Source organism: Falco punctatus (assembly GCF_963210335.1).
Source record: "Falco punctatus genome assembly, chromosome: 9".
Classification (NCBI taxonomy): Eukaryota; Metazoa; Chordata; class Aves; order Falconiformes; family Falconidae; genus Falco; species Falco punctatus.
The window spans coordinates 43,862,432-43,886,020 of NC_137589.1; the positions used below are offsets into that span (position 1 = coordinate 43,862,432).

At 56.7% G+C, this 23,589-nt stretch overlaps 1 protein-coding gene across 2 annotated transcripts in view; it reads right to left on the reverse strand.

The window, feature by feature from the left end:
• Positions 1 to 16,206: 16,206 nt before the first annotated feature.
• Positions 16,207 to 23,589, reverse strand: part of LOC308069853 (carboxyl-terminal PDZ ligand of neuronal nitric oxide synthase protein-like) — a 42,780-nt gene continuing 35,397 nt past the window's right edge. The window contains exons 6-11 of one of the 2 annotated variants that reach the window (XM_080402885.1): positions 23,023 to 23,164; positions 22,459 to 22,619; positions 20,698 to 20,865; positions 19,756 to 19,921; positions 18,962 to 19,319; positions 16,207 to 18,515 (exon numbers count right to left, since the gene is read on the reverse strand). In XM_080402885.1, the coding sequence (XP_080259011.1) occupies positions 18,026 to 18,515; positions 18,962 to 19,319; positions 19,756 to 19,921; positions 20,698 to 20,865; positions 22,459 to 22,619; positions 23,023 to 23,164 (1,485 nt within the window). In that variant the 3' untranslated portion in view covers positions 16,207 to 18,025. The remainder of the gene's footprint in view (positions 18,516 to 18,961; positions 19,320 to 19,755; positions 19,922 to 20,697; positions 20,866 to 22,458; positions 22,620 to 23,022; positions 23,165 to 23,589) is intronic. The other variant, XM_080402886.1, reaches the window with a different exon arrangement.

Below are 23,589 nucleotides of genomic sequence, written 5' to 3' on the forward strand. Positions count from 1 at the left end.
CTCTCTGTGCAGTTGTATAGCCCTTAGGACCCTCTCAGCACTCGCCATGTTACTTGTTTGATAGTAACTACTGGGCTTGTCCAAGATGTATATAACTGTAGCTTGAGTCTTTAACTGCTGCTTATTGAGAATCACTTGCCACTTTGATCAAGGAAGCCTTGAGAACAAAAAAGTTGTTAATGTCTTCCCTTAGTTTTGCAACTGATAATTATGCTTTTTTTTTCCAAGGGGCTCCTGTATAGGTTTAACCTAAAATCTATCTTGGAGTAAGGGTTTCATGGAATCTGTGGCTTTTGCTAGGTATGAGGTCAGTACTGTTTCTGCAATAAAGATCCTTGTTCTGCTTGCCAGCTACTCGTTCCTTGTGCAGCTAGGTTTAGTGGCTTCCATTTTTTTACATTTTTATTGGGGGAACGCAAGCTACTTCATTAGAAAAATCACACTAAATTTTCAACAACTTTAAGGAAAAATGACCTCCTAAAGGATCTTCTTGTCCCATTAAGCAGTGTAACACGGTGATGTGGCTTGGCTTCTGTCTCAAGGACCTGACTTGCAGGGTTTGGGGCAAATCCTTCCCACTGTTTCACTGATACTCTTTTTGACAGAGAAGTAAATCAACTTTCTTTATCTTTTCTATAATAAAAGTGCTGCATTTCTTAGGAAGTAGATCTGCTCTTTTGTCCACTTCTACCCAATATCAAGAACCTTATTACAAAAGTCAGAAAACATTACATGGACTTTTTTTTCACAAAGCCACGTGTAGTTCAGCGTGTTACAGGGCCAGGTTGTGTAGTGTGAACCAAAGCAAAGACGAATAGTGCTTTTCTCCTTGAGTAGCTGACAGTTACTAGGATGTGAAGAGTCACCATCTCCTTGTTTGGGGTAGGATTAAAATGTAATGGGTCTGTAGCTGCAGCGTATGTTTCTGATCCACAGAGCCAGAGGGAAAATTGTGTAACCTTTATCTAAAAATAGCTCATGCACTGTGTGGCTTGTGGGCTCTTGATACTTTCTGCTTGGGTGTGTTGACTGAAACTCGGGGCAGGTGCTATGGCATACATGTTTGTGTTTTAATGTACATACCATACTGTATTAGCAGATCCTTGTCTGGATTTGTGAGATGGTGTGCACCTTTGCAGTTTCTCCTTGCAGATCACTGCCAGCATTTTGGAGCAGCCACGTACTGCTGAAGGATAACCCCTTTTCTGCAGAGACTGAAATTAGGACAAGCTTGAGGTCTAATTACATTCAGCTGAGTGAGTGAAATGAGGTTTGGCCAAGCAAAGGATAAATTGTTCTGGGACGTTAGCACGTCTCACGTCTGATCTTTTGTTGCTGACCCACTCCAATAGTTAGGCAACCTTGCAGAAACACTTTTTAGATATTACTTACCATGTTTTGCTAATAACTATTGTCAGCACAATTTATGAAACACTGCACTGCTGAACATCTGCTTTTGAATAAACAGGCGCGGGCATTCCAGTAGTCAGCCCCTAATCATAATTAAAGAGTATTTTCCCTATTAATTTTTTTCTGAAAAGAATGACATGCATAAATAGGGGTGCAATTTTTCTTAAGCAGTCTTTTATGAACCCCACCCTTAAGTTGGCTAATACTGTAGGCAAAAAGAATAGTGATTTATGCTGCAGCCTCAAAGGTTTAAGATTGTTCATCTGTTCATCTCCTACCTCTTGGGTCAGAGGTGATTGATCCAGTAATGATACACTTGCCACATTTAAAAGTAAGAATTAACTATCTGCTTGCCTAGATTCCCTAGATTTGGTTTCAAGTGGGAGTGGGCAGGTGAATGTACAAAAGAGAACAGCAGAGGAGGACAATGAAGTGATGACGTCAAGTAGAATTGAGCTGTACTGTGAGCACTTATTTCCTTAACCTCTCTGAGGTAATTGCTGCTTGTCTTTACCTCTTAGCTGAATCTCTGCAAAAGAGTGCTGCCAGGGGTCTGTTTCTTGGCACTTTGGGCAGTGCCTGTGTGGAGCCATTTCTGTTCAAAATGGTTGTGTGGCTTTACTTGAACATAGTGCCCCCTTCGGAGCTGTAATGTTTTCTGGGAAACTTTAGAAAGTGACTGTCAAGATTGAGTAAAGACCATGAAAGTATTTTTGAGGAATATGTCTTGACATTTTTTTGGCAAATGAAGAGCAGACGCATACAGATTCAACATAGATATTTTACTGGCGATGTGAGAAGTGTTATTTGTAATGTTGTAGGCTCTTAGCTCTGCCAGAGCTTCTAATTGCGTATGTCAAACTAACAAAATCTAAAGCCAGTGTCGTAGCTTGCCACACCAATGGGGTTAGATTAGGCAGACCCTGCCCTCAGATTATGCCCTTTCAGATTATGGATGGGAAGAGTAACAACCTAGTGTAATTTCTCATCTCAGTAAGGTGAGAGTGTGCATTTCTGGTGTAGCAGAATTGTGTGGTACTAGTACAACAGCATCCTTCTCAAGAGAAAGTCCCTGTGCAAGACATCTGGCAGTTTGACATGCCCTGGTCTCAAATTATTTTGTTTAACTCCCAAGGCAAAAGGGTTGGAGGTGTACTGTTAGCCAGAAAGGCCAGGAGGCCACCAGCAGCTCTCACTGCTCACAGCCACCAAATCTGAGGAAGTGGCGGGAAGTAATTGGTTTTATTTAGTAATCTTGTGGGTTTTGTAATTCTGTTGCATGTCATGTTATACATATTATCATCCTTGCTATAAAATACACTTCTAGGAGTCAGTTCAGGTGGAACTAGACTTTTGAGCATTTGTAAGTTGAGATTGGCCAGGACAAAACCCATTCATGTACTCCTCTTCCTCTGCCTTCAATTGCAATATAGTTCTAGAATGGATAAATAAGATAATTTTCCCCACCCTGATTCGTAAGAGAAGAAAAACCTGCATTTTATACCAAGGTTTCATAATTTTAAAGAACCTTCGCTTTCAGAGCAAGGGTACTCCTATAAAACTAGAGAATAAATTTGGAGCTCAGGATAACTTTGTAAAATCCTTTTGAAAGCTTGCTGTGTACTCTTGTACTGGAAGAGTTTTGAAACTAGAATCCATCTGGGTATTAATAGGAGATTTAAGACTCCCTCTTGTGGCTGCATTAAGCTGATCTTGGACAGCTGTGTGAAGATTTTGGCATCATGAAAGTCCAAAGGCTACTTCAGTATTGGTAATAGAAACCTGATTAGGTCTTTTGTCTTTGCTACGAAATTCGCTTGAACATTGTCTCAACTTGATTTTTGCTACAGCTCTTGAATTGAGTTTGAAGTGGGAAGAGGAAGAAAAATGGTTTGAAAATGTTCCGATCACCTCAATCATGTTTGCTGTGGCTTGAGGAAGTTAATGTAGAGCCAAAGGAGATGGGAGGTGGTTGGGAAATCCCGATGCGGATTGTATTTGCTTCTCTGCAGAAAGGGTGTCCCTGATGCTGTGGAGAACAGGATGGTTCCGAACCTGTGGGACCAGTGCCAGCAGTGTGTGACAGGCAAACATGAGAGGCAAGTTAACTGCAATATTTAACTTCATGTAAAAGCACATTATTTCTCTTTATTAGGAATAGATGTGACCTTACCAAATGGTCTTAATAATGCAACCCTGGGCTTCTGTTAATAATTTTATGGTTATGGTTTTTCGTGTGAGCCCTTTGAGCTGGGTGGGGACTTAATCTGAATCTAAGTCACCTTATTCACAGTTGAGTGTGTACAAATAGTATTTTGGCAAAGGGAGATGATCTGAGAAAATACAGAACAGCAAACCAGAAGCAAAAAGTCTGTAGTGTTATTTTGGATATTAAAGCAGTAAATCGGCCCGCAAGCAGAAGCAGATGTGGAAAGGGGGGTGGCTCCCAGACCCCAGAGGCAGGTCAGCAACACAGCTCACTTGGCGGTGCAGGGGTTATTCCCGGTTTTGGTTTCTCCACTCCCTTACACATGCTGCAAAAGCTTTCGTAAGCCTAATGCATGCATGGGTGCAGGTTCCTCTTGCGTGTGATGTGAGAGCAATGCAGCAAGAGCAGGCAAGGAGGAGAGCTGCATTGCCTGTGCGCTCCGAGTCTGCCCGGCTGGTTGAGAGCTGCACCAGGCTGTCACAGGGCTGGGACAGAAGCAGAAGCTGCTGGGACATGAAGAGCTTTGCTGTACCTGTCTGGATCCAGGAATAAGGGCCCAAAGAAAAGAAATGAGAGCATTTCATAAGGTAAAAGCTCTTATATCTTGCTGACATCCCAACCATCTCGCCATCGCTCCTGCCCTCGCTGCCTGTGAAATAGCTTAGATCACGTTTGTCTGTTGCAGATGCCTGAACAAAAGGATTCCAACCTGCGTGTTCCTGTGCTCTTGGCTGGGCTGGCAAATGCAGATGGTTCAAGTGAGTGTTTCATTCACGCTGTGTTCTGCAGCACAAAATGGCGAACAGCTTTTGCTGTTTTGATAGGGTTTAATTTAATTTCTCCCTTCTCACCAGGGGAAATGAGGGCTGGGAAGAACAGCCATGCCTGTTGCTTTGTTAAGCTTGGCTTTGGCTCCAGTTCTGGCACCAAGAAAGGAAATACAGGGAAGGGGAGCTTTGTAAAAGAGCTATGGGTCTGCTCCCAAGTTGATAGGTTAAACCGTACAAAACAGTGACTCTGAGGTATTGCTCTAATATTTGTAAAATCAGCATGGCAGTTCTGTTAAGGGCTATGAGTCACCCTGAGGGTGGTTCTGCTCTTTGTAAGGAGCAGCACAGCCTTCTGCTTCCATGCAAATGGGAGCGAGAATTTTAATGGAGTCAGAATTGCCCCTTGGTTAGAGCACCGTCTGACCTCTGCTTTGTTCTCACTGCTGCCCGTTTACAGCTGCGTGGAGAGTGGAACCTGACCCATCGTTGCCTGGGAGAAAAGGACTGGATGGAGCCCTTAAACGTGAGTCACATCAGTTGTGACTCTCTCACCCCCTGCCAGCCCTCCTGTCCCCAGCCCACAGCTCCCTCCAGACTGCTGCGTCTGAGCTCTGCCCAGCTGCTCCTGTGGGACGCGGTCAGGTGTGGCCCGACTTGGCTTTCGTTTTCAGGAAGCGGGTGACAGCAGGGCTGACCCTGGCCATGTGCACGCAGCGGGAGGCTCTGCCTGTCCCCAGGCGCGGCCTCAGGCGCTCGTGGCAAGCCTGCGCTCCAGGCTAAACAGAGGAAGGTGAGGGTCAGCAGCAGAGAGCTCTGCCCAAGGCTCAGGAAGCACATTTTGGCAGAGGAAAGAAATACAATACAAGCAGGGAGGGAAACTCAGCTTCCATCCAACCCCCTCCAAGAAGCTTTTGGCTCCCTACAGCTGCTGGAGTCTTTACTATCAGTTATTTGGCTCTTTATTTTTACAGGCTTTCATGTGTTTGTTTTCTGTCTTTTACACCAGCACGTTGCAGAGGGGAAAGAGTGGAGCAGTACGGGAGTAGCAGGACCAGAGGGTAGAGCCCTGCACTAGGGGACAGGCAACCCGGCTTCCCTTTCCTGCCTGTCACTATCTTATTGTGTGGCCTTGGGGCATGTCACTTCCCTCACTGCCCTGGCTCCTCTGTGCAGTGGGGTGGTTCCACCCAACAGAGCACTCCCTGCTTGTTTATTCATCTTTGTCCTTGTGAAGTGCCTTAGGAGGAGACTTAGGGGAAGCTCTGTGTGGCCGTGGTGGGCACAGACCCATCGCTCAAGGGGAGCCACAGCCCAGCGCTGTTCTCCTTCCCCAGAGCAAGCAGTGGGAGCCACGCATGGCGAGGGGGTGCAGTGGGCAGAGGAGTCCCACCAGCACTTTCCTCTACAGGCTCTGCCCGTTCTGCCTTCCGTAAGCACACCGGCAGGCAGGCAGCCCTGTCATCGGGAGGGCAGTTGGAGATCTCACTGTCTGAAGGATGGAAGATGACAAGTGTCTCTGAGCAGTTTTGAAAGGGGAGGTTTAGTTTGGGTATTAGGAAAAATTTCTTCACTGAAAGAGCTGTCAAACATTGGCACAGGCTGCCCAGGGAGGTGGTGCAGTCACCATCCCTGGAGGTGTTTAAAAACCGCATAGATGCAGCACCTGGGGACATGGTTTAGTGGTGGGCTTGGCAGTGCTGCGTTAACAGTTGGGCTTGATGATCTTAAAGGTCTTTTCTAACCTAAATGATTCTGTGATCCTGTGATTCCCAATTCTGACCACCACAGGGGTCTCCTGCCTTTCAGAGATCGTGAGGGCAACACCCTGCTTTCAGCCCTGAGCCGTTCTTTGCAGCGGTGGCAGTGCAACATATTGAAACATATGCAAGGAGCAAGGGAGGTGCTTATAGGAGCGAAAGGCCCCAAAACACATGTAGCAGCAGTACACAGTGCTTGTGCTTGCAAGCCCCGCTCTGCTCCCCATCATCACTTGCTTGGAGCCTTTGTTTCTTCATGAGTGAAACCAGTTGTGGGATGTTGTGTTCAGGGCATGACATAATCCGAGTATGGGACTCCACTGGAGGAATCCTTTTGAAGATTTACTAGTCTGTCTAATTACAATAAAACTATGAGGATGCTGCGCTCCAAATGATTAACAGTTAATAAGTGGAGGTTTCTGCTTTCTTGTACTTTTTGCTAGGAAAAACCCCAGCAATTCTGGCTATATCAGTGGCCATTCCTTTAGGAAGGAGGTTGGTCAAAGGCACGGTAACACATTTGCACAAAGCCACTGTCCATCTCTGTGTTGCTGGTAGCAGATAATTTGATTAAAAATATAAGTCACTTCCTTGTTCCTTTCTCTGTATGTTGCCTTTCTGTGTTTCTTTCAGCTTGAGCAGCGACAATAGCTTGCAGGATTTATTTGCTGTTTGTTGACATTTTCACTTTCTGATGCGCATCCTTATGTTACCCTGTGGAGTTCAGCTTGTGTCAGCCGCAGAGGGGTAGTCTGACGAAAGGCAGCATCAGCTGGAAATGCCCCTTCCACCCTTGTTCTCTCCCAAAATACCCATATTAACAATGCACTTAAAAAGTCTGAATTTGAATATCTACTTCCATATGTAGTCCTGTTTAGCTGTTATTGTCCTTTAGCTGGTATTTATTTGCCATCCATTCCAGCATCTTTATCCTGTTTTTGAGAGGATGTGTTGTTGCATGTCATCTGTAGTGAGTCTGAAGTGTCTCATTCTCTGCTGCATACAAGTCTGTTACATCTCAGTGTTCCTGCTGACCTGTAGCTGCCTCCCGTGCACTGCCATCCCATCTCCCGTCTTGTTAATTTGCAAGGGCTGCCCTGGAGCTGTAGCTGGGGTCACACAGGTTGGTATCACAACTATAGCTTTAGCATCCACGGTTCGTAGCTGTGAAATGCTGTGTACCAAATAGAAGCTGTGAGGGGTGGATGTATAGTCATGGGGAAGCGATGCAAGGGGAGCATCTGAGCTAAGTTGAAAGCTGGTGGGAGGAGGTGGCAGCATGACACCCCTGAGACTCTGAAGCCGTGGAGAACCTCGGTGACTTCAAACCCCCTCCTGGGGTTTCTTTCAGCCATCGCAGGCCAACTGCCCCATGGATCTATGGGGGAGAAAGGCCAAGCGCTGCAAGTGCTGCTGGAGCCCCGTGTCCACCTGTCTCCAACATTTCCAGAGTAAGAGCAGCTCCCGAGGAGCAACCAGAGCTACTGGGTGCTGGCCCCGGGCCGAGCTTGTTGGCGGGATGTGGGTGGCTGGGCCCTGGTGTGGCAGGGAAAGTGCTGTCGGAACAAAACTGAATTGAAGTGATTCTTTTCCTCTCCCCCTGGCCTGTGAGGAAATCTTTTTCCATTTACAATAAAACATGGTTCTTAATAGTGCTGAAGTGTTCTACGTATTTTAAATAAACATGAGTGGATTTGAGCCCAGGAGGACATGAAAGAATGCGGCATTTGCGGGGTACCGGCCCAGCACACATGTCAGCAATTTGGCTGCCTTGTGTACTTTGGCTTTTAAAAAAGCATTTAAAAGTAAACAAATGAAGGAAAATCTGGCAGCTGGATTTCAAAGTAAATTGCTTTCAGCTGATATACCCCATTTCCAGCTTGCTTGGGTAGTATCAAGCCATACACATCCAGCGAGAAGAGTGAGCGGCCAAGGAGAAGAGTGGGGGCGGGAGAGAGAACAAAAGCAGGGAAGTTCTGTGGATTTAATTCTTCCACTTCCTTCCTTTGCACCAAACCCTCCCTGCCTGTCACTGCCCTTGTGTCAGACAGGCAGGTTAATGCTTCAGACAGCAAACTATGCCCATCTTCTTGTGGCCCCTGTTCTGTCAGGCTCTGCCTCCCTTCCATCAAGCCTGGAGCAGGGGCCGGACGGGACGGGATGGGATGGGATGGGATGGGATGGGATGGGAGTGGTATCCATAGGATGGTGTTAGTTGGCAGAGCTGAGCCTTATGCTCAGCTGTGACCTGCAGCAGTGCTTGAGCTGCACCATCAAACCCTCATCCCTGCTACAGCCCCACGGAGCATGGGAAGAGCTCTGTCTCATTGCCCCACGGAGGACGTGGCTCCCACGTTTGGCATCCCAAACCCCACAGACGGGTGGGATGAATCTGCTCCTTGAGGGGTCCACGCAGGCGTGGGCTGGGGCGCTGCTTCCCCGGGGCTGCCAGCCTGGGGAGGGCATCACCCCGCCGCCGGTGGAGGGAAGCGGAGCTGGAAATGGCAGAGATAACACGGTCACCAGAGGAGTGCGGGCTGCGGTGCCTCCGGAAGGGCCTGGTGCATCCCCCGCAGGAGGAGGCTCAGCACATGCTGACAGATAATAACGAGGTCCCCGGCTGGACAAAGAGGGGAGGTTGCTGAGGTCACGCTTTGGCTCAGCTTTGGGCTCCTTCTGCTTTGACTCGCGTTTCCTCAAGTTTATAAAACTTTCTGCCGGTTGGTTCAGTGGAAAGGGCAGAGGAAACTGGTGGGTCTTAAATCCTGGCGGCACGGGGCCAGGGCAGGGCTGCTCTGAGCCCCCGGCAGACCCTGCACGCATGGGGCTGTGAGGGTGCCTACTGCTAGCTCGGGGCCAGGGCAGCAGCCACCACGTGTCCCTTCGGGGTGCCCGGTGGTGACATGGGCTCTTGCAGTGGCACAGCAGCGCCTGGGGGTGTGATGCTGCGGGCAGGGCTGCCCTGGCTTCAGCACCCCTGCCGCACCCAATGGTGCTGAGCAGAGTGTGGAAAGCCCTGGGGTGCCCTTGGTGCAAGCACGGTGGCTTGTGACCCTGTGGGACGGTGCAGACAGCAAGTGGCACCTGCCTACTTGCACGGGGAGCTGTAGTGTCCGCCCATTCTTTTGGGAACCGTGCTGCAGGTGACGCCATGCCCACAGCACGCCGTGGTGCCCCCCTGGTGCTGCGGTGCCCCTCGAGCACCCATGAGCTGGGGAGGGAGGCAGGCAGGCAGCAGCAAAGGGGACAGTGTCCCTGCACAGGGCTTGACTCCTCACACCTTGCTGCCAGAGCTGGCTTCGCTCTGTGCTTGCGGCTGTGCCGTGCTCCGTGCAAGGGAGCAGTTGGTTGCAATGATCCCCTCTTGTGGCTTTTCTCCTCCCTGTAACTCAGCACGTGAGGTCCCTTTCCTGGCACAGGACTAAACCTCTCGGCTCCTGGCAGCGCAGAGGTGCTGCCAGCTGTAACCTGCAACGCAAAACCTTCTGGGTGAGCAGCGCGGAAGGCAGAAGGCAGCCGGGGCTCAGCCAGCATCCTCGGCACATGATGCCGCGATTGAAGCCAGCGAGGCTGGCTGCACCGGCGCTCCGGCACGGCTCTCATTATCCCTTGGCACAGGAGTCCCCTGGCAGTGGTGTCGGGAGCTGGCAGCACCCACACGCACCTGCAGGCACCAACAAGCTCACCGGCAATTTCTTGGCTCTCACTAACATGATGAAAAGTAATTTTTTGGGCCCTTTCCCCTCTGCCACCCACATGGGCTCCAGGACCCTGCCCTGGCTGGTGCGTGCACTCCGGGCAGCTTCTCCCTTCCTGGAAAGGCAGCCCACCCCCCTGCAAAACACGCAGAGGAGAGGCCACAGGACATAACACAGAAGAATCTCTGTTTCAAGAAAGGCAGTTGGCTCCCAGCTGCTCCCCGTGGGTAGCAGACAGGGCTGCTGAGCTCTGCTGCAGCTTGGGAGGCATGCCTGCACCCTCTGAGTCCCACCAGCACTTAATCACTGCCTGGATGTTATTCTTGAGGATAGTTGGAGATGTCCCTGCTCACTGCAGGGGAGGTTGGACTAGGTGACCTCGAAAAGCCCTTCCAACACAAACTATTCTATGAAGCAGCCGAGCACTCCCCCCCCTCCCCTCCCGCAGGGCTCAGGGTGTCCCCGCGCTGGGAGTGGCTGCCCCGCAGCTGCGCCGGCCCTGGGAAACGCAGTGCCCGCACGGCATGTGCTCCCCGGGCACCGCTGTGCTTTGCCTCCTTCGCACGGGGTTCATGCTCTCCCTGCCCAGCTTTTGCTGCCTGCTCTGGCTGCTGCACGCGGAGGTGAGCATCTTTGCATCCTCCATGACAGAGGGTTGTGTTTGGTCCCAAAGCACCGATGGGCAGACAGCTGTGATGGAGGAATTTGGGAACCGAAATCCCTGAGGTGGGGTTGATGTGAAGAAGTGTGGACATCTCCAACCGATCCAGCTGCTCTGGGGCCTTTACCAAGGACAGAGGTCAGACGAATACACCCCGAGCAGCCAAGGGTTTGATTATTTTCCTCTTGATGGGGTTTCATGCGGGAGCTGGTACCAGGGCAGTGCTGGGTCTGGCTGATCTGCCACATCGCTGCCTGAAAATGCTGGTGGGCACGGAGGGGAGCAGGACCCCAGGGCCAAACCGGAGCAGCTGCACCAGGGGTTTCCTGCTGCTCCCACCACCAGCTGACCCTGGTGGGGTTTGGGGACAGCCCTGTACCAGCCATGGGGTTTGCAGGAAAGTGGCCGCAGTGACTGAGGACTCCGGATGCAGGGAGCTGCCCAAGGCACCTTGTGCAGGCAGGGGCTCGGCAGGCTCTGGGGAAGGGGCAACGCGGAGTGTTTGCTGTGGCTGTGCCTATGAGGTGGGGAACACTACAGCCCTCCTTCAGCGGGATGGAAACAACCCCAGGTGAAGACAGTTGCTCTGGATGTCCCTGTGATTAACGGGAAGAATATGTAAATGTATATGGCTGTTGCTATAGCTACCGCAGGAATCCCGGCTGGTGCTGGGGAAGGCAGAGCCCCCGGCCCAGCCCGGGTCAGGATTTGCATTCCTGGTGCAGCAGCACCCCGCACACCCCGCAGCGCTGGTGCAGGAGCAGCCGGGCTGGGCTGAGCCCTGTGCCACTGCCGTGTCCCCAACACGGGCAACAGGAGTGCCCCCCAGCACACCGTCCCACTGCTCACCATCCTGCACCCACCAGCTGCTGCACAACACCATGAACCTGGGGTGCTGCAGCCTCTCACCAAGACAGGTGCACCCCAGCCTGGTCATAGCATCCCCAGGGTGAAAACACCCTCACGGGAGGGATGTTCCTCAAGTCCCAAGGTCAAGTCTTGTCCTGTGGCAGCAGAAAGCTGGGTGCAACCAGGGCATGGGGATGGGCAGGGGGATGGGAATGCCCAACGTGCTCATGATGCTCCTGCTCCAGGTGCACCAAACCCCCAGGACCACCCAGCCCACCACACACCAGGCCCTTCCCAGCAGCTCGTTTGGGGCTGATCCAATAAAGCTGTGAGGAAAAAGGGGCTTCCCCTGTGTGGAGCCTGCAGAGCTTCTCTGCCTGCCTGGGGCTCTGCTGAGTGCTGCAGTGGGGTGGGGGGGTGCATCGTGCCATGCGTTGGGCTGTAGCACTCACCAGCATGGCTGTCACGGGCCCTGGCAGGAGCCCCTGTCTGTTGGTGGGCATCCTGCGTGCTGCTGGCCAGTGCTCGTCTGCATGCGCTAGCCCTGGCCCCTGGGCCACGCCGGGAGGCCGCAGCCAGAGCGTGAGGTTGAAACCCCCTGGTGTTCGCGTGCTCGTAACCGAACAGCTCCTGGTTACCTGCTGTTTGCACGTCTCCCTCTCCCTGCAGGACGAGCAGAGGGTTCGGAGCTCCGTAAGAGAGACCAGTTACTCCTGTAAGTCGGAACGTGGGGGGGATGAGAACTGAGCCCACAGCCAGCGTCACTTGCGCTGCGGGTGGTGCTGCCAGGCCAGGGCCCCCCTGGTGATGGGGGCTGCTCAGGGACAGGGCTCACGCCAAAAGCGTTTGTTTGCGTATTTATTCTCCAACTCTTTTGCAAACCTGACTTGAAGGAAGACCCTGGATTGCCACTGCTGTACCGAAGCCCCTCCAGGTGTGGCGTGGCAGGGACCCGCGGTGCCAGCTCAGCCTGCAATGGCTGCAGCCCCTTGAGGGTGCACAGGGACCCCCGGCCCTGCCAGCCCCGTGTTTCTTCGCTCTCCGAGGGCCCGTTGCCCGTGGTGGCCAGGCACAGCCGGGCTCTCTCTCTCTGTTTCCTTATAGTTTAAGAGCCTTCCTCACATTAATCTTTTTATTTTTATTTTGACAAATGTATGTTTCCAGGAAGTTGCTGAGGTCAAAGCAGCATCTGTTGCTTGTTATTTTGGGGGATGCAGAGGGTCTTTGTGAGGGTTTCCAAAGCAACAAGGAATTAAGTGGTTTGTAAAGCAGAGAGCAGGAATGAGGAGCAGACTGGGGCTTCCCGAAAGGCAGCTGAAGATGCTGATGAAAATCAGATCAGCTTGCCTCTATTTTCTTGGAAACTTGATCTATTTTTCTTGTACGATTGTCAGCCTGACTCCCGTATTTCAAGTGCTTGGCCACCTCCAGCTCTGTGTTTCGGCGCTGGGATTAGCTGGCCCCGTCAGGCTCTCCCTGTGCCGGATTGCGCCGTGCTGGCGGGGAGGGCTCTGCAGGATGGGAGCAGCAGTGTGGGTCCCCTGGTGTGACTCTGGCCGGGGACACGGGGAAGGGACACCCAGGGTTGGCACCAGCCCCCCTTCCCCTGCTGCAGGGGTGTCCCTTGTCCCCGAGTCACACCGTGGATTGCCCAGTGGCGGGGCTGTGGCAAAAGCTGCTTTTTCTTTCAAAACAACCCGAGGAGGGTCCGGTGCCAAGGTGAGGGCTGCGAGGAGCCCAGGAGATTTATCGCTGAGGAAATACTTTCTCCAGCAAGGGCTGATGGCCGCAGCAGGAACAATGGGAGATTCGCAACGTGAACAAAGCTGATTTCGTTCTTCTTTTTATCAATGTGCTTTCCTTGCGGAGCCTCCCTTCCTGGAAGTGGGAGATGCAGCTTCCCCCGCGCGCTGGCTGTGTAATCAGCAGGAATGGCCATATCCTGGCTGGGAAGCGAGCTGTGAAACGCTGTCGCCCGCCGTGATTTATGAGCCCGTGGCAGCAGCCAGCAGCGGGGCTGGCCCGGGGACAAGGTGCCAGGGCGCGTGCAATATCCACGTATTCTTTCTTCTCCTCACTGGGTCCCCGGGGAGCCGCCAGAGGAAGTTAATGGATTAGACACACACGTTCCACTTGATTTTTATTTTTTATTGCTGTGTCTTTCCAAATGCCTTTAGCAGACGCGCAAGCACAATGGGGTCGGGCGGTGAGCATCCCGGCCGGGTGGGTAGCGGGGACAGCAGCCTGCCTGGAAAGGTCAATACAGAGAGTGTTTGCTTGGGGACATGGGGACAGCCTGTCCTGAGTGGGTATAGCCCTTCCTTGCCAGGGAGGGCTTGCAGGGCCGTGCCTGGCACTGGCTCTTTGCCACAGAGGGACAGAGTTAAGGTGCCTCCAGCTCCTCTGCAGCCAGTGCTGACCAACAGCCTTGGGGCATCACAGCACCTTGCCCATGAGGTTATCTGTGCCCGTCGGAGGCAGCTGGAGCTGAGCAGGTCCCTCACCAAGCCCAGAGCTGCAAGGGCCTTCGTGGGGAGCTCACACTTGTAAAAGCGGACAGTTTTGTTCCCGGGCTCGCACTCCTGCCATGCCACATTATGCAATCCTCACCCAATACTGGGAATATGAAATAATTATTCCAAACGATCAAATTTTAATTATGCAACACAGAGGATGATTATTGTACGCCAAATTGGTGCTGAGTGCTTAGTTATGTATATGCCAAATTTAGTCTATACTATTATACCCAGTGGGTGGCCGTAGACAATCAGGAAGTAATTAGTTTTGCTGGAGGTTGTTCGCCTGCCTGGTTCGCTGTGCTGTCTGGGGAGCGTCTTGCTGCGCTCTGTGAATACCATGGGCTTTGAGTTCAATACCATCTTTTTGTGACAAGCTAATAAGCTGTCTGCATGGCGGCCTGTAATTAGCGCTGTCGATATTCATTTGGAAACGGAGACCGCGCTGAGCAGCTCTGCCGACTGCGCTTCCCTTTGTCAAGGCTCTCGGCTGGTCCCTCCTCGCCTCCGAGGAGTGGCAATGGGTGCAGAGGGATGGGGATGTGACTGTGTGTGGGGCACCCTTGGGTCCCCGCCGAGGAAAGCACCCAGCCGTCAGTGGGCTGAGGCCCTGAGACTGAAGGCAGCCCCCTGCCCAGCCCCGCGCCAGGCTGGACCTGCCCTCCGTGAGGGGAGCTGCCCTCAGCCTGGGCATGGGGTCTCCCCGGTGCCCTGTCTTGTGGTGCCGGCCAGGAAGGCTGAGCTGGCGTGGGGTGTGAGGTGTGGGGGAGATGGGGACATGCAGGGGGCTTTGGCTGGAGTGGCCGTCCCCTCCCCAGAGCCGTGGGCTGCTCCTGGGGAGCTCTGAGCGTTGCCAGAGGTGTTGTAGGGTCGCACCTCCCTGGATGGCCAGATCCTGTGGGGTCTGGGCTTGCCCGCTGGGGTCCCACACGCAGAACTGCTGGGGTACCTGGGGCTACACTGGCTGGGAAGTCACCAGGGCATCGCCTCCCTGGGATGCCATTTGCAGCCGGTCAGTGTTGTGAGGAGCCAGCCACCTCCGTGGGAACAGCCTGGATCTGCCGGGAGGGAATTGTCTGAAGTACAGAGCAACTTTTACCTCTGTTACACAAAGGAAACTTTCCTCCTCTTTTTGTTGGAGATGCTCACTCCATTGAGATGATTGGCATACTGGAGAGCTGAGAAACTAAATTGTTTATACACTAATGAATAGAAGCTTGATTGCAAGATCCTGTTTGGAAAATTATAGTGCTGAATTGAAGCCGTACAATTACATCCAAAATGCTGCATATTCATTTCATCTGCTTTGCATAGAGATTAACAAGCGAGCCCTAAAGCAGACTCTGAAATTAAAGCTAACACCAGATTTAGTCACAGGTTACAAACTAAATGGCATTGTTTGATGGATATGAATCTTTACCACCTGCCTGCCTGATGATTGCTAGCAGCTTACCAGACAGCAAAGGAAAAAGTTTCTTCCCATGAAGGAAGCATAATAAGACACTGGGCTCGAAGTGCCCCCTCCCCGTGTGGGCAGCCCCCCCTGGCAGATGTCTGCAATGGGCTTGGGGAAAGGGCTCCCAGCTCCGTCGTCGTGCTGGAGGCTGCAGCCACTCTGTGGAGGGATGGAGACTGGCCCCCAAGACCCCTGCAGAGGTCCGGGGTGCTGGGTCCATCCATCACCCAGGGTTGGGCTGTGTCCCTTCAGCTGGGGATCCCGTCCATCCTGGAGCCTCTGTGCTGGTGCTGGATCACATGGCTGGATCGTGGTTCCCCATGGCACGGAGTGATCCTTTCCTCACCTCGGAGGGGCCAGGATGCCGCACAGGGGAAGGGGTCTCTTGCCCCCCCGGCTGCAGGCAGCCAGGGGTTCTGGCACATGGCTGGCCCCATCCCACAGCATCGGGCTCTGCGACCTGCCTCCTCCCCTCGTTGCACTCCCACCCTGCGTGTCAGGGCCAGGACTTTTCAGGAGCAGAAACGGGGCCAAGAAAGGGCCAAGGGGTATGCGGGGAGCAGGGCTGTGTGCAGGGGCTGCCCATCTGGGCAGGGGCTGCCGCAGCGTTTGGTGCCATGCGGCTGGTGCAGGTGCTGCTGCTCTTGGGACAGAGGACAGGCACTGGAAATGGGCCCATCCCTGACCGAGGGACCGGTCTGTGCGTGGGGACACAGGACCCCCTGCTGTCACAGGCACGGCATAGGGGTGCTGCTGGGGCTTGTGTCTGAACTGGGGCTGTAGGACAGGGAGGGAGCGGGCTGGCAGCTCAGGGACAGCCTTCATCCCAGTTGGGATCTTTCCTCTCTGGGAATACCCGGGGGGGGGGGGGGGGGGGGGGGGGGTTGGGCGGTGGGCACCTGGGGGCAGCGCCGTGGGGTGGGGCTCCCTGTGCAGCCCCATTGGGGCAGAGACCACAGCACTGGCTTTGCAAATCAGACACCTTTATTATTATTATTTTTCTTTCTTTAAAAGTCAGTTACCGAACTGCAGTGTACTTCATTCCTACCGACGGGCTGGTCTGTCGCTATCGCACTACGGGACAGCCCAGCTGCAGCTTTACAAGCCCTGGGCACAGAGCCCAGTGGTGATGCCACCAGCCCCTACCTGGCTCCTCCTGGCCAGCTCCAGCATGGCCCTGGCTGGCTCTGGGGTGCACGTCCCGTCACCCCCATCTCCCCCGTGGGAGCAGCGCTGTCCCAGGAAAAGGCAGCGCAGCTGCTCGGGGTCTCCATTTCTGCTTCACACTTCCCCAACTCGACCCTCCAACACTTTCCCAATGCCTTCTTGTAAACAGCTGAGGTGGACAAGCATCTCCTCAGCTCTTTCCTCAAAACCTGCCCAGGCTGAAGAGGACACATGGCCCCGCCAGGGCCTCACCTCAGCCCTTCCCCCAGAGCTGGGCTTCTTTCTTAAATCCCAACTCATCCCAGGAAACTCACGCTTCCAAAACCAAACCCAAACCCCACTGTAACACCCTAACGCCAGCTGGATGGAGCAGCCTCCTGCCTGCAGCCACCAGCAGCTCGGAGAGAGGTACAGGAGGGCTCTCCCTCCCAGACCCCAAGACATGGGTAGCACCCTCCCTCTGGGTGCTCACCTGCAGCAGCTGTGGGCTTCCAGGACCAGCTCTGCACACCATTAGTGGTCTCTGGGGGGTGGTCCCAGCCTGCGGGGGCAGTGGGTGCTGGGGCATGGGAAAAGGCACCTGTGGAGGGAGGCAGTGGTGGCTTTGCTGCGTGGGGAGGCGATGCTGGGGCTGCTGTCCCCAAAAGCCAGGCTGGCCTGGATGCAGCGTGGTGCTGGTGGGCACAGGCTGCCCTGGAGAGACCTGGCTGGTGGCAGCCACCTCGCGGAGCTGGGCAGGGAGCAGAAGCGTGGCTGTGCCACATGGTCCTGCTTGTACTGCTGCTGCAGGTGGCAACCGCTGAATGGGGTTAGTGACAGCGCAGCAGCCTCGTGTCTGGGTGGTCGCAGCCCTGTGCCATGCTGTGCCCCTGCCCAGGGGCTCCTGACACTCAGCTCCCAGGGACATTTCTGCTGTGGAGCATCCCACGGGGAATGTTGGCTGGGTGGGAATCTCTTCACAGCAAGTCCAGCCAGTGCCACCCCCATGCAGCATGCTCTTCAGCAATGCTGTCTGCCAGCTCCTTGCCCTCCTGAGCTGCCTGGCAGGATGGCACATGCCCTGCCGGGGGCTGGGAAAGGCACCCGTCTGCTGTGGGAAGGCTGGGGCTGGTGCAGGGCTGCCTGCAGCCACCAGGCCAGCAGAAGGGATGTAGTGATGAACATGAATTGTGCCTCTGCCAGGCAGCAGTGGAGAGAGCTGCCCAGAGGCAGGGACCCTGTGCGGCACCCCTGGCTGTGTGAGCAGGGACAGGACAGGCAGCAGATGGGAGGACAGGGCAGCAGGAAGGCAGTGTGAGCTGGTGCAGATGGAGGGCAGGGGCTGGCCAGGTCGCATCCTGTGTGGCAGCCCCGAATGCGGTGAGAGGTGCTGCTACGTGGGATGGGGACAGCAAAGGGATCTGCCTCCCATCCCAGGCACAGGGGTCCCCAACCCCAGCACGGGCCAGCGGAGCAGTGTGGACAGAGCTGCTGGGACTGCTTGCCAGGCAGGACAGGCTTGCAGGGACAGCTTGCCACCTACTGTGGTCCCTCTAAGAGGGGACCCTGCTGGGCCCCGTGGCAGTGTCTAGCTCTGGTTCAAGCAGCTCATCTTCAGAGAAGCTGATGTGCAAGCAGGTGTCATCCGCAGGGGAGAAGGGCAGCATGCTGTCCGTGGGGCTGGCCAAGGCCACCAAGTCCTTGGCCAGGGCCTCGCTGGCTGCAGGGTCGTGGATGCTGGTCAGGGGGGACATCTGCCCTCTCTCTCCAGTCCTGTCCTTGCCCAGAGCGCGCTGGCAGGTCCCAGCAGGGATGGGTTCCATGCTGGAGGCAGCGCTCCGCGCAGGAGTCCTTGCCTCAGTGTCCAAGAGGGTGAGTGAGCTGGCAGCGATGCTGGTGAGGCTGGAGATGCTGGGGCTGGGCAGGCTCATGTGGGCAGTGCTCTCAGGCTTTACCTCCACTTCCAGGCTCGGGGAGGTCTTGCTTGACCTTTTGCGTAGGATGGGTGGTGGCGGGTTGAGCTTGGGAATGGGCTGCTGCCGCCTAGGAAGCAAAAGCAAAATGAGGAGGTGATGGGTACTTACCTGCAGGGGGGCATGGGCTGGCTGCCCCAGGCTCTCCAGAAGAGCTTTGCTAGGTCCTGTCAGTGCAACCCACTGCCTACAAATGCTGGAGTTGGGGTGATGTGGCAACGACCATTTGGTGGCAGGGGGATGGGCGCAGGGCAGGCAGCAACCACGCAAGGGGACACGGTGGGTTCCTTGCCCCAGCCTATTGCACCGGAGCCAGCGCACGGTCCCTCGCTGCCTGTCCCTGCCCCTGGGCGCCCAGAACACGGCGGTGTTCTTCCTCCCCAGCCCCTGCTGCCACCAGCCCTCTGAAACGTGGCCCACACTGTGGGACCCTGCCAGGGCAGCAGTGGGGAGTGGGAGGCTCTGCTCAGGGTGGTCCTGCTCCAGCCAGGGGGAGACAGAAGTGGCACATCCTACCTGTCCTCATCCCCTCTGTCTGTTTCGTCCACCTTCTGCCGGCTGCTCCCGTTGAGCAGTGCAAACTCGCTGACCTCAGAGCCCTCCACGCGCCGGCTGAGCCCGTCCTGCCCCTCCAGCACTGCCAGGCACTCGTCCCCCTCCTTGCTGCTGTAGCGGTGGCTGCCCCTCTCCAGGCTGACAAGGTTGAGGTAGGAGTCCCCGGGGCCCAGGGCTGGCAGCGAGCCGGGGGCCACGGGGCTGCCCAGGATGCTGGCGGGGGTGGAGGTGGATGGCAGGTGCATGTCCAAGCTGTAGTGGTTCTTCAGGTTCAGGGAGAGGGACTGGGCCAGGGACAGGTTTTGCAAGGAGCGGTCAACTGGCGAGAGAGGGATGAGGGGTGCGTGAAGGGCTGGGGACCTCCAAGCCAGCAGCTCCCCTGGACCACGAGGAGTGCAAATATGCTCTGCAGGGATGCTGCTGGGAGCACCACTACTGCTTCCCAGGACCTTAGGGGGTGCAGAGATGCTCCAAAGTCCCCCAGAGTCCGGTAGGCTGGTGCTGGTATCACCCCAATTGCTCCCCGTGACAGCAAGGGGTGCAGAGATGCCCTGAAGCCTCCTCCCTCCCCGAGCCTGCTGGAATGGTGCTGGGAACATCCCAGCTGTTCCCCAGGATCGTGAGGGTGCAGAGATGGTCCAGAGGGATGGTGCTGGGGGCACCCCAGCACCCAACCCCCCCTGCCCCGGGGTGAGGCTGGAGGGGGTCTCACCCACCGCCCCAGGCTGCGTGCCAGCGGGGGGCACCGCGCTCACCCGGCTGCCGCTGCTCCTCCCGGGCTTCCAGCGCCGTCAGCTGCCGCACCAGCAGCGAGACGTGCTGCAGCAGGTCGCGGTTGGTCAGCAGGAGCTGCCGCACCCGGGCCTGCGCCTCGATCCGCGCCGCCGTCTCGGCCGCCAGCTGGTCCTTCAGCAGCTGCACCTGCGGGCCGGGGCCGTGCGGGCAGGGGTGATGCGGGGCAGGGGTGATGCGGGCCGGGGCCGTGCGGACCGGGGCGATGCGGGCAGCCCCGCCACCCCCGCCGCGGCGGCCCTCCGGCGCCCCCTGCCGGTCCCGCTGCGGCACCCCCTCCCCCCGGAGCCCCCGAGTCCCCCAGCTGGGGCGGGTGGGAGCGGGCAGGGGCTCCGCTGTGCCCCGGGGCCGGGGGGCGGCGCTGCGGAGGGGCCCGGCGCGGGAAGCGGGCTCCGCGGCCGGCGGGGGATCCAGGCGCGGGGGGGGGCTGCCGAAAGTGGGGTGAGACGGGGGCTGGTGGCTCCGCCGCCCCCTGCGACCCTGCTCGAGTGGCCTGGGCTTCTCTGTGCAGCCAGCAACGTGGCGGGGGCGGAGCTGCGCTGCGAGCTATGCTGCAAGAAATGCAGCAAGCTGTGCTGCAAGCTACGCTGCAAGCAATGCTGCAAGCTACACTGCATGCTGTGCTGCCAACAGTGCTGCGAGCTGCGCTGTGAGCTGCACTGGGAGCTATGTTGGGAGCTGCACTGGGAGCTATGCTGCCAGCAACGGTGTAAGCTGTGCTGTAACAATGCTGTGAGCAATGCTGCAGGGGATGCTGTGAGCTACGCAGTAAGCAACGCTGCGAGCTGTGCTGCGAGCTCCCTGCACTGCTCCCACCTGGCACCGCCGTCAGCCCAGCCTGGCTGGAGGCTGGGGCAGGGAGGGGAGAAGGGCTGATGCTACCCGAGGAGGGGCAGGACGTGTACCTGGGCCACAGCCACCTGCGTCTGCTGCTGCTGCTGGAGAAGCTGCTGCTGGAGCAGCTGGAGGCAGTGCTGGGAGGCCAGTGGGGTGATGGAGGCTGAGGAGCAGGGGCTGCTGGGGCTGAGCAGCTGCTGGGAGCTGGCTGGGTGCAGGGAGTAGTTTTCAGCATCCTGGGCACAAAGAAACGGGCAGGGTGAGCGGACCAGCCAGCTCAGGCTGGGATTTGGATTGTGGCTCCCCACGGCACTGACCCCAGCACACTGACCCCAGCGTGGCAGTGACCCCCGCACCCCTGGCGCCAAGGGACTGTTGCAGGGGGCAGCTCTGGGCTTGGTGTCAGGCTCTGCATCTCTGCGATGTCTGGGAAAGCGCATTTCCCACTCCCAGAGAGCTGGCAGGGGCTGCATCGTCTGCGTCTGGCCCGTAGCTTGGAACAGGGAGGGCAGGTCCCCGGGGAGGAGATGGCAGGGAGTGACCCAGATACCCCACCTGTGAGGTGGCTGCCCAGGCTGGGCCATATCCTGTTGCCTGAAGCATTTCCCAGTGGCAGCAGCAGTTCAGCGTCAGGGCCATCAGCACATGAAGCCACTGCAGTGGCCCCAGCCCTCGGAGATACCCGGCGTGAGAAGGGCAGTGCACACACTGACTGCTTTCAGAGCCACTCCTAACCCAGCCGTGAGCCCCCTGCACCCCAGCACGGTGCTCAGAGCTCAGGCTCTGCCAGTTTGGCACAGGGTGGGTGACCTTGCAGCCACCTCACGTGCCCCGGGGACAATGCGGTGGCCCCCTGCGTGGCTCACCTGGCCCTCCGTAGCACTGGGGGTCTCAGCACACAGCCCAGAGCCAGGGAGTGCATGCCCCCCCCAGCCAGCAGCATCCCCCCTGACAGTGGGGCTGGTTTAGGACAGTGCCCTCCACAATGTGCCCCCCGGGAGCTGCCCCGCAGCCGCTGCCCTTCCTGCCCCCTGCCCGCCCCTGCCTGGCAGCTCCGGCACCCAGCGCAGGCAGCCCCGCTTTTCCCGCCACGGAAATGAGTCCCATTGAGTGCATTTCACGGCAGCTGTTTTCAGCCAGGCCCTGCAAGCGATACGATTGTGTGAGATGAAGCGATGCTATTCAGGCCGCCGGGAAGCGCTCACAGAGAAGCTCTGCAGAGCAGCTATTCATTGCTGCGAACCCACTGCTCATGCTGAACGCGCCCTGCGTTCCCTTCAGGGATGCTGCTCCCCGGACCTGGGGGGCGAGGGGAGCTGGGGATCGCTGCTGGGGGCAGTCGGACAAGTGACCACCACAGAGCAGCGCTGGGGGCACAGAAATCCACCCCACATGATGAGGATACAGTTACCTCACCAGAGAGATGCCTCCTCTTAGTTTCCTCCTGTTATGCGGCTGCTGCTGCGGGAGGGGCGTCCTGCATCACTTTCTAGCACTGTGCGATCGCTCCAGCAGAGCCCCCCTCCACTCTGCCCTGCCTGCCCTGGTGGGCTCTCCCGGGTTGCATTTGAAACCCACTCAGCCATGCGCCATGCCTCTCGCCTCTCCTCCCTGCCCCAGCGCTGAGATGCAGCTTAGCTGCGCGTAAACTGGAAGCTGAGCACCCTGTCCTGCCACGGGGGCTGCGAGAACAGGGAGCCAGGAGGGTGGTCTGCAGCAGGGTCGCCATGGAAGTCCCTCCAAATCAAGCTGTGATATAGTGGCCCCAAGCAGTGGGACCCCAGCAGCGGCAGAGCGCAGGGACTGTCCCCCAGCCTACCCCCCATTACCTGGCAGTTCTTATCCTTTGAGGCTTGCCCAGGTTTCAGCACGCCCAGGTCCCCCCTGGCACCTGGCACCTCTCCAGGTCCCCTCTCGGACACACAGATGCCGTCAGAGTCGATGCCAACCTTGTCTGCATCCGTGACCTTGGAGCCCTTTATCTGGTGAACTTCAGACGAGATAGATAAATAAACCCAAGCCCCCCCGCCCCGTGTGGGATCGCAGCAAGAAGCCAGGCCCCCCAAGAAGGGCTAGCAGCCAGGGTGACAGCTCAGGGACAATGGCCAGGACCTGCTCCAGATCTCGGTGTGCTGCAAAAGGGCAGGAGCAAGGGCACGGGCCAGGCGAGGGGCTGGTGCCTGCAGACCCTCAGCCTGCTGGGCACGGGGGCTCAGCCTCTGGCTCCTGGTGCCCAGGGTGAGTGGGCAGACAGGGCAGGTTCCCCACGCCCCACATCCGACGCTGTCACAAGGTGGCCTGTGAAGGACACGCCACCTTGCAGTTCCCCACCCCAAAGCATCCCTGCTGTGGAGGGAAGGGTCTGCCCGCACCCCACGGGAGCCTTGTGTCACCTTCCAGCGGCTGCTCCTCAGCTGACTTGTCGCTGGCACCATCCGCCTGTCCGTCGGCGTTCTGCAGGGCGTGCTGCAGGCTCAGCTTGTGGCACACCTCGAAGGCCTGCCCCACTGTGCGCACCACCCGCATCGCCTGGCTCTGCGGAGCAAGCCCGGGTGTGCTCAGCCCTGCCGTGGCCACGCTGCTGCTGCCCCACCGCCGATGGGACCCAAACTGGGAGCCTTCCCCCCGCTTCCCACCCCGGGGCTGCCCCACGCTGGCTGCTGCCACGTTTGTGCCTGCGCGGGGGGGGCTCCAGCAGTGCCCACCGCTAGACATGACCCTGGGCAGCCCTCGGTGCCCCGATCCGGGAGATGGATGCTCTTATCTCCGTGTGGGCTGAGGCAGGTGCACTGCACCCCCGGCCCGGGCTGGCCAAGAGGGGACAGGCGCCAGGCATGGATTTTCGGGGACATCCAGCACCAGTGCTGCCTCAGTCTCTCCCCAGGGATCGGTACCCTCCAACCCAGCAGTTATTTGCATGGGGAGGTGTGAGGTCCCCCCGGAGACCTCTCGCCCAGGGA